General features: G+C 47.6%; 1 protein-coding gene across 4 annotated transcripts in view; it reads left to right on the top strand.

Annotated features, from left to right (window-relative positions):
- The window catches only part of ATPAF2 (ATP synthase mitochondrial F1 complex assembly factor 2), a 24,233-nt gene extending 14,751 nt beyond the window's left edge, over positions 1-9,482 (top strand). For 2 of the 4 annotated variants that reach the window (XM_005870157.2, XM_014542845.1), the window contains exons 5-8: positions 1,710-1,790; positions 6,364-6,476; positions 6,914-7,029; positions 9,114-9,346. In XM_005870157.2, the coding sequence (XP_005870219.1) occupies positions 1,710-1,790; positions 6,364-6,476; positions 6,914-7,029; positions 9,114-9,251 (448 nt within the window). In that variant the 3' untranslated portion in view covers positions 9,252-9,346. Of the gene's footprint in view, positions 1-1,709; positions 1,791-6,363; positions 6,477-6,913; positions 7,030-9,113 lie in introns of all 4 variants that reach the window. The other 2 variants (XM_005870158.2, XM_014542844.1) reach the window with 2 other exon arrangements.
- Positions 9,483-10,215: the final 733 nt, after the last annotated feature.

Below are 10,215 nucleotides of genomic sequence, written 5' to 3'. Positions count from 1 at the left end.
ATGAATTGATTAACTCAATTTTAGAGGCCAAGCAGCCTCACAACCTGCAAGCTAGAGAATTAAAGCTGGTGGCATAATTCAGTCCGGGTCTGAAGGCCTAAAAAATGTATATACCTACACACACACACACACACACACACACACACACACGCACGCGCGCTCGCGCTCACGCACACAGGTTTGTTATAAACAATGACTCACAGGACTATGGAGACTGGGTGAACTGGATACCCATGAAAGCTGCCATGTATCCGTCTGCGTGCCAGCAGGCTTGAGAATGGAATGAGCCAACTTTTAGTCGGAAGGCAAGGAAAGAACTATGTCCCAGTTGAAGGCATCAGGCCGAAGGAGTTCCTTCTCTATGTTCTGTAGCTAATTGGTTAGTGATGCTGAGGGAAAGGTGAAGTAGCGCTGAAGCGGCCGAGCTGCACTGTGCCCGCTGGCTGAGTTCTCACAGATGGCAGTGAAGTCAGCAGTGGGGCTGAGGGGGAGCGCCTCCTGGAGAGGCGTCCAGCAGTGCCAGCTTTGAGTTGCTAGTCAGAAAGTCCCCATATGTGTTAGGGGCCATCTGATTGCAGGGAACAGAAACCCATTCAACTTAGCTCCGGTAAAAGGGCTTTCTTAAAAACCATACAGGGGTCCTGATAGGAAATGAAGGACGGTTGGTCACCTGGTATGGAACTGGAAGATTGGCTACCGGAGTTCCTCCCTCTGCCTGTGGGGAGAGTCAGCACACCTGTCTGCTGCTCAGCAGCCCAGCTTTGCTTGCGCTCTCATGATCTCTCTGCTCCCCTCCGCTCACACCAGACTGGTTTCCACAGTGCCCGCTTGGGTTCCTGTCCCATGAAGCCTTGCAGCTAAGCTCCCCTCAGCTGACTCCATCTCTGTGTCTCTTATTCAAAACAAGTAGTGTAGCCTGGCATCAAGTGGTGTCAGGCCTCCGTGGCAGCAGCTGCATCTGTAGCCAGGAGGCAAGTGGGCTCATAAAGTCCAAATAGGCAGCTTGGTCTGTGGCCAGGAACACACTCTCTTGGAAGGGGTGCAGGTAGGTAGGGATGCAGTGACAGTTCCCTGTAGCATTCACGGTCAGCATCCTAGGACTGCGTGGATCTGAGGGTACAGTATTACTGTTTAGAATGGTACTGACATAGTGCTGCCAGCCTTGACCCATCACATAATTAGGGACATTGAGGACAGTGGTTCTGAAACTCAGGCTCACATTAGAACCCCTAGGCAGTGGTTCTTAACCTTCTGGCCCTTTAAATACAGTTCCTCATGTTGTGACCCCAACCATAAAATTATTTTTGTTGCTACTTCATAACTGTAACGTTGCTACTGTTATGAATCGTAATGTAAATATTTGATATGCAGGATGGTCTTAGGCGACCCCTGTGAAAGGATCGTTCGACCGCCAAAGGGGTCGTGACCCACAGGTTGAGAACCGCTGCCCTAGAGGGTTTGTTAAAACACCTCCAGAGGTTCTGCTTTCTGTAGGTATGGGGTGGGGCCTGAGAATTTGCTCTTAAATTCCCAGATGGTCTGCTACTGGCCCTAAGACCTCACTTTGAGAACCACTGCTTTAGGGGAAAGATTTGTGGGGCAGGGGTGAAGTTCTTTTTGCTGTTGCTTTTTGTGTTTTTCTGTTGTCTGTCACTGAATGAAGGAATTGTACTTTTTTATTAATGAAGGTGATTTTTGCAATGAATTAGCTACAGGGTGGAAGAGCCAGAGACATTAGTGGAACTTCAAAAGAACGAGTGGGACCCAATCCTAGAATGGGCTGAGAAAAGGTAAGGGCTACTGTCTTGACCCCACAATATTTTGTAAGCTTATGTGGAGTAGTTTTTGGCATAGCTTTTTTTTTTCACAAAAGTGATGTCTGTCAGTCAGTCTGTGTTATTTGTACACATTTTTTGAGTGCCCACTATGTGCCAGGCATCCTTGGATTTTATAGTAAAAGGCATAGAGAGTGTATTAAAGGATCAAGTAAAATGTAACAAATATAGTGCTGTGTAAGAACTATGAGGATACAATGTCACTTTTGTGTCTAATGAAATACAACCCTGTGTGCTGGGCAGGCTTTTAGGGCCAGGGGGCCATGCTGAATAAAGCAGAGCCCTTAGCTAGTAGACTTCCTGGGTCCAGAGCACCCTTAGGATTTGGCATCATCCAGATGTTCAGGAATGGGCCATCTTGGAAAAAATGTTCCTCACATTTGTCTCAGCCATCATGCACCAAGTAGGCATGCTATTAGGAGGCATTGTGACAAGTATAGGTATGGGGCTCCAGCTCTGCCATGATTGTCTGTGTGGCCTTGAGCTAGTGACTTGATCTCCGTAAGCATTAGCCTCTTTGTGAGTGGGGCTTTTAATCCCTACCTCTTAGGGTATTGTGAGGAGTAAATGAAGTGATGGTTAGCATCCTTTTTGACACACAGTAAATGCTACATTCTGGCAGTTATCATCTTTACTGTTGTCACAATTGCTACACTATTAAATCATAAAACAATGTGTGTGATATGTACACACATGGAGAAAAGTCTGGACAGCAACCTACAGAATTATAGATAACATTTATCCTGTGGATATAAGGTATCCAGGAATTGATGCTTCCTTAGCAGGAAGACTCTTTTATGCAAACTGAATAGATTATTGATGCGGTGACAAAATTCAGTTTAATGTCATTCCAAGGGGACTTTGTAAGGGCTACTGTCTTGACCCCACAATATTTTGTAAGCTTATGTGGAGTAATTTTTGGCATAGCTTTTTTTTCACAAAAGTGATGTCTGTCAGTCAGTCTGTGTTATTTGTACACATTTTTTGAGTGCCCACTATGTGCCAGGCATCCTTGGATTTTATAGTAAAAGGCATAGAGAGTGTATTAAAGGATCAAGTAAAATGTAACAAATATAGTGCTGTGTAAGAACTATGAGGATACAATGTCACTTTTGTGTCTAATGAAATACAACAATATTTAGGTACCTGGAGATCTTTGTTACAATACAAAATTGTTAGCTTTTTGTGGCAGTTGAGATTTCTTGTTAATAATTTACAGAAAGCCCTACCCGGTTTGGCTCAGTGGATAGAGCTTCGGCCTGTGGACTCAAGGGTCCAAGGTTCGATTCCGGTCAAGGGCATGTACCTTGGTTGTGGGCACATCCCCAGTAGAGAGTGTGCAGGAGGCAGCTGATCGATGTCTCTCTCTCATCGATGTTTCCAACTCTCTATTCCTCTCCCTTCCTCTCTGTAAAAAATCAATAAAATATATTTAAAAAATAAAAAATAATAATTTACAGAAAAACTGGGCCATTTGCTATGTTCCATTGGTACTATTAGAAATTTCAGAAAGAATATTTCTAAACCAATGGGAAAAATCAGTGATATATGAAAGAAAATACGCTTCCGCTCAAATGGCAGAGTAGGTAAATGTGGTACTTGCATCTTCCCATGACCACATCAAAATTAAAACTAAACTAAAGAACAACCATTGTTGAGAACTACCTGATATTTAGCTGAACAGATGTCCCATAACTAAGGATATACAGAAGAAGCCACATGAGACTGGTAGGAGGGGTGGAGATGCAGAACAGGCAGGTCCCACACCCACGTGTGGTGGTTAAAAATCAGGAGGGATATCTCAGCTGTGGAGGTCCCCCCTCAAGAGAGAGGGGTCCCAATCCTACACCATGCTTCCCAGTCCATGGTTCCAGTGCCTGGAAGAGAAGCCCCCATAACCTCTAGCTGTGAAAACCAGCAGGGATTATGGGTGAGTGAGGAAAGGTTGTTGGAGTCCCAGGTGTTCCTCTTAAAAGGTCTGTGCACAGACTTATTAGCTCTGAACTCCAGCACTAGGGTAGCAGCTGTGAAAGCAGTTCTCAGTGAGAACTTCGACAGAGAGATAGAAAATATAAAAAAGGACCAGTCAGAAATGAAGAATTACATAACTGAAATGAGGAATACACTAGAAGGAATCAACAGTACAGTAGATGAAGCAGAGGATTGAATCAGTGATTTGAAACATAAGGTAGCAGAAAATACCCAATTAGAACAGCAAAAAGAAAAATGAATACCAAAAAAAATGAGGATAGTTTAAGGGGCTTCTGAGTCAACATCAAACGTACCAACATTCACTTCATGAGGGTGCCAGAAGGAGAAGAGAGAAAGGAATTGAAAACCTGTTTTAAAAAATGACAGTTTCACCTAACTTGGTGAAAGAAAAAGATACACAAGTCCAGGAAGCACAGAGTCCCAAACAAGATGAATCCAAGGAGACCCACACCAAGACACGATAATTAAAATGCCAAAGGTTAAAGACAAAGAATCTTAAAAGCAGCAAGAGAAAAACAGTTACCTACAAGGGAGTTCCCTTAAGACTTTCAGTTGATTTCTCAACAAAAACTTAGCAGGCCCGAAGGGATTGGCATGAAATATTCAAAGTGATGAAAAGCAAGGACCTACAACCAAAATTACCCAGCAAAGCTCTCATTTAGAATTGAAATTCAGGTAAAGAGCTTCCCAGATAAGAAAAAAGCTAAAGGACTTCATCACCACCAAACCAAAATTACAAGTAATGTTAAAGGATCTTCTTTAAGAAGAAAAAAAAATCAAGAATATGATTAATAAAATGGCAATAAATACATATCTATCAACAATTACTTTAAATGCAAATGGATTCAATAATCCAATCAAAAGACAGTGTGCCTGAATGGATATGAAAGCAAACTCATATATATGCTATCTACAAGAGACTCACTTCAGATAGAAAGATACATACAGACTGCAATAAAGGGATGGGAAAGTTATTCATGACAATGGAAACAAAAGCTAGAATAGCAATACTTATACCAGACAAAATAGACTTTAAAACAAAGGCTACAACAAGAGACAGAGAAAGACTCAGCAATTCCACTTCTGGGTATTTATTTGAAGAAACCCCAAAACATATGCATCTGTATGTTCATTGAAGTATTTACAATAGCTAATAGACAAATGGATAAAGAAGATATGGTACATATATACAGTGAAATATTAGCCATAAAAAAGAACGAAATCTTACCATTTACGACAACATGGATGGACTTACAGGATATGTGCTCAGAGAAAGACACATACCATATGATTTCACTTATATGTGGAATGTAAACAACAAAATAAAACAGAAAATTTTGATAGTTGTCAAAGGGTTAGGGGCTTGGAGTCTTGGTGAAAAAGATGAAGGGACTAAGAAGCACAAAAAATTGCTCCTTGGCTGGTGTGGTTCAGTGGTTAGAATGTTGGCCCATGCACTGAAGGGTCGTGGGTTTGATTCCTGGTCAAGGGTTGCAGGTTCAATCCCCGGGCCCAGTTGGGGCTTGTGTGGTAGGCAACCAATCGATGTGTCTCTCTCACATCCATGTTTCTCTCTCTCTCCTCCCATGCCCCCTCCCTCCTTTTCTCTCTCTCTAAAAAGCAATGGAAAAATATTCTCAGGTGAGGATTTTTAAAAAAAGCTACAATTGGTAGTTACAAAATAGTCATGGGGATATAAAATTTAGCATAGGGAATATAGTCAATAATTTTGTAAATAGTATGTACGGTGCCAGATGGGTACTAAATTGCTTTTATTCCATTATGTTTTTCCTGTATTTTATGTAGTTATGATCGTTCTTGAAAATGTATCATTCTTGAAGCCAGCTCATGTCCCATACAAAAAACAATGCCTTGTATATAGTAGAGGCTTAATAAATATTTGATAAAGTGGTTGAATAATATAGGACCTACACAGATATTATTGTAAGGAAAACAATATTTGAAAAATAATTTATGACCTCAATGTGAAAATTGTTTCTTAAAAAGTTTAAAAAGCAGGTAGCCCATGCTTTTGATGGAGATCCTAGGCAGAGAGAATTCCCTGCTGGCACAACTTGCTTACCTGTGCCTCCATTCAGGGTAATTGCTTTTTAAAAAAATGTATTTTATTTTATTGATTTCAGATAGAGGAAGGGAGAGGGAGAGAGAGACGGAAACATCAATGATGAGAGAGAATCAACTGGCTGCCTCCCTGCGTGCCCCCCACTGGGGATTGAGCCCGCAATCCCAGCATGTGCCCTAACTGGGAATCGGACCATGTCCTCCTGGTTCATGGGTCTGTGCTCAACCACTGAGCAACACTGCCAGGACAGGGCAGTTTCTTGATCCTCTGGCTTTGCTCATGATAGAAATTACTAGGTCAGGAGGTCACTGACCACCATGGTAGTTGCTCCCAGAATACCCGAGACTGACTTCTTCACCACTTGCCCTCAAGGGGTGCACACCTACTTAGCAGTTTAGGGCTTTGCTTCTGGGCAAAGCTGAAGTGCACAGCAACCAAAGCCTTTCCTTTCAGGTATGGCGTGGAGATTGGCTCTTCCACCAGCATAATGGGGCCCAGCATCCCAGCCAGGACTCGGGAGGTGCTCGTCAGCCACCTGGCATCTTACAACATGTGGGCCCTACAAGGTATGCAGGCATTTCCTAGGCCTGGGGGTGTGGAGGGATCGGCATGAGTGTCCATAGCCAGAGAGTCACAGGAGCGCGCTAGGGGTGGGTCTGACGCTCACTTTTTTGCTCAGTCTGAGGGGACAGCAGGCTCACACCCTTCCAGGAGAAGGTTGGCTTTCTCTTCATAAGTTCAAGTCTCATTGACCCATCCGTGAACCAGTCACTGGGGCAGGGTGGAATGGTTTCAGTCACGTGCCCACCCCAGGTAGGAGCAGAGGAGGGCTCTCGCCTCTTGGAAGAGGAGGAGCATGGATCTAGAGCTGGTCAAGAAGCCCTGTGCCCTGTGACTTGTCTCCCCACCTCTAGGGTGTAGGGACTCACAGGAGTAGGTCTAGCAACTGCTCTGTTTCCGGGTGGAGGTGTCCTGGGTCCTGACTTGGCTTGTGTCCCTGAAGGGATTGAGTTCGTGGTGACCCAACTCAAGTCCGTGATGCTGACCTTGGGCCTGATGGACCTGCGCCTGACAGTGGAGCAGGCCGTGCTGCTGTCACGCCTGGAGGAGGAGTACCAGGTGAGGTTTGCAGCGGCCCAGAGGCGAGCACCTCAAGTCCCCGCTTCCCCCCTCCAGATTTAGACTACCCGGGGGACCGGGGGTAGCTAACCCATCTATTTTATTACTTTTGTGTAAAGAACAAACTGCAACAGATGATGATAAAATCACGGTGAGCACTGCCACTGCTTCCCAGCGTCGTGCTCAGCTCTCCCTCATTGCCTCACCTCCTCCTCTAAACAACCCGGTCAGGTGGGGGCTGCTGTTATGCCCATTTACACAGGAGGAAACCAAGGCACAGGTCAGTCCCTCAGAAAATGCTGGAGCCAGGTAACTCCAGGTCCAGGCCTTCACCCCCCACCCTGCAGGTGGCAAATCAAGATTGCTTGGGCCTGGCACACCTGAAAGTGGGCTATTAAAATGGCTGGGAGCCACGTGGTTGCTCTTGGAGACAGCCTTTGTGCCCTGACATCCATACAGGGCATCTACGTGGCAGGGAGGGCAGCGTGAGCTGCTACTGTGCACGGTGCTGATGTAGTGACGCAGAATTAGGGTCTGTTCTGCTGTCATTTGCTTTTTAATTTTTTTTTTTTTTCAGAAAGGTAGGGAGAGGGAGAGAAACATTGATGAGAAAGCAAAACATCGATTGGCTGCCTCCTGTACACCCTCTACTGAGGATTGAGCCCACAACTTGGACATGTGCCCCGACTAGGAATCGAACCAGCAACCCCTCAGTGCACAGGAGGACGCTCAACCAACTGAGTCACACTAGCCAGGGCTGAATTGTTTTTTTAAATTCTCACCTGAGGACATGTGTACTGATTTTAGAGGAGGCGGAAGGAGAAAGATGTGACATCGATGTGACAGAGAACATCAATTGGTTGCCTTCCGTACGTGTCCTGACCAGGGATCGAACCTGATAGACTGCCGTGCACAGGATGATGCTCTAACCACTGGACACACCGGCCAGAGCAGGGCTTGCATTTGTTTAACTGAGAATTATGACAGTCTTTGCAACCTTTGCTATTATTATTTCTCCAACTTCCTAAAGTTAATTGCTATTACAAATTGGTTCCTAGCATGATGAAACCCTTTTATAATGGCAGTATTGCTCAAGTCTTTCTAGTCACCTCTTCAGAAAAATGCCTGGGAAAACTGGGTCTGTATCACAAAAGAGGCTAGCTATTCTCTGAGTGTTAGAAGCAGTTATGGGGTAGAGAGGCAACCTGTGAGGGTGTGAGGCTGGGCGGGCTCTGAGAGATAGGGAGCCAGGAAACCTGGTTCTTGTCTGGGCTCTGCTTTTGACTGTGGGACCCAAGCCAGGCCGTTGTTTCCTGAACTTCACGTTTGATCTGCCACAAAATGGGAGCGACCTGGATTGTGCGCGCTCTGAAAGGAGAGCATGCTCTTCAGGTGGCTAATCACACTTGTCCAGGTGAGACGAGGAGCCCAGAAGTGCCAAGAGCTGCTGTGGCCGGGCTGACTCTTCTCCGAGAAGGTGGGCGGCTGGGCCAGGCTTCCTGGGCCCTGGCCAGGGAGGAGTCAGCAGGGCGGAGTGCAGCTCTACTGACATCTGGATAGCCACACTGTGTCTAGGGTTTCTCCTGTAGCTTAGAGTATGGAGAGAGGTCTGCAACCCTGCCCTAGGAGTCACAGATGAAATGACAGTGTGGCCTTGGTTGATGTTTTTCATCCCACTTGTGTGGGGGCCACGTGCAGCCCAGCTGGTGAGGCAGCGCAGGAGAGGATGGCATTATAGGTTGCCTGCGCCAGCCTCTTTGTGGGAAGACGTGTGAGAGAGGGATGGCACACAGGTGGGCCTCAGGGAAGATGCATGTGGTTTCGGTGCCTGGCCTGCCTAGCAGTGAGTGCCTGCTGGCCCTGGGCCTGGACTTTACCCTCCTAGACCATCCACACCCTGTGGAAGGCGGCGCCTGCTCTGGCCACCTGTGTGTGCTTCCCCCGGCCTCCCCACCAGGTGTGTTGCCTGTTTTGGCAGGATGGGAGCCTGTGGCCCTCAGTCCAGCTGTAGGGTGGTGTGTGGCTCGGGCTTGCAGCAGCTGGGCACTGAGCTTCTCACTCAACATCTCTTATCCTTTCCTCAGATCCAGAAGTGGGGCCACGTGGAATGGGCCCATGACTATGAGTTGCGGGAGCTCCGGGCACGCACGGCCGCAGGCACCCTCTTTGTCCACCTCTGCTCCGAGAGCACCACGGTCAAGCACAAGCTCCTGCAGGAGTGAGGCCGGCGGTGCGCATGGCACGCCGGGGACAGAGGCTGCGGAGCCCCGGCTCCCAGGCCTGCGGACACACGGCCTGGCCTCCACACGGTGTCGACTGGGGGCCTGAGACAGTGCGGCGGTCTGGAGGTCAGCTTGAGTCCACCCCAGGGCCCCTGCCCCAGCCAGCGAGGGGACAAGGTGTACGATGGCTTTCTCAACCCTGACTGTATTACACATTTCTCCACCTGGAAAGATGTTGAGCCCTGTTTTCATTTGCGCCTCCACATACCCTCATCTCCTTGTTATACCTGGGGCTCACCTAGATCCTCAGCAGGTTGGTACCTGCCGCCTGTCGTCACCCCGTCCACAAACAGCTCCATGAACTCTGTGTTTCTGTGGGGCCCTCGACCCTCAGCCCAAAAGCTTTTCCCCGGGTGTTTAGTCAAACGATCTTTGGAAAGTGAGTCCTTTTTGGTCTAAGCTGATTGTTTCTACCTGTTCCTACTATTTCAGGAAAAAAGTAATAATGTACTCTTGAAAGTAGAAATGCCCATTATTTCTGGACGAAGAGCCCTGGCAGCCTGGGCAAGGCCCCCTGACGAGCACATGGCTGTCTGCACAGTCCTGGGAGGCGGGGGCGCCGCGTGCCAGGGCCCGGGGTGCGGAAGCTGCAGTCCCGTTTCAGGAGCACCGGCTTGCTGAGTGGCAAAGGGCATCACTCCCAGTCCCGGGGCCCTGCCACACGCCAGGTGCTTCGCCACTCCTCTCAGGCTTGTGCTCAGAGAAGGCACGGTCAGGCCCACACTACACCGAGCTCAGGCTGCAGGGGTGACGTGGACGCCCACCTGTGCTCTTCACCTCCGGAGGGTCTCTGCGTCCCTGCGGCCAAGCTCAGTCACGCAGCCGCAGCCTCTGCCTTGTGCTGCTGCGCCTCGGCGCTCTGGCTTCCCTCCGCAGCACCCAGAGGAGAGCAGCTCGGCCCACA

Source organism: Myotis brandtii, unplaced genomic scaffold (assembly GCF_000412655.1).
Source record: "Myotis brandtii unplaced genomic scaffold, ASM41265v1 scaffold314, whole genome shotgun sequence".
Taxonomy (NCBI): domain Eukaryota; kingdom Metazoa; phylum Chordata; class Mammalia; order Chiroptera; family Vespertilionidae; genus Myotis; species Myotis brandtii.
This window is presented reverse-complemented; position numbering and strand designations above follow the sequence as displayed.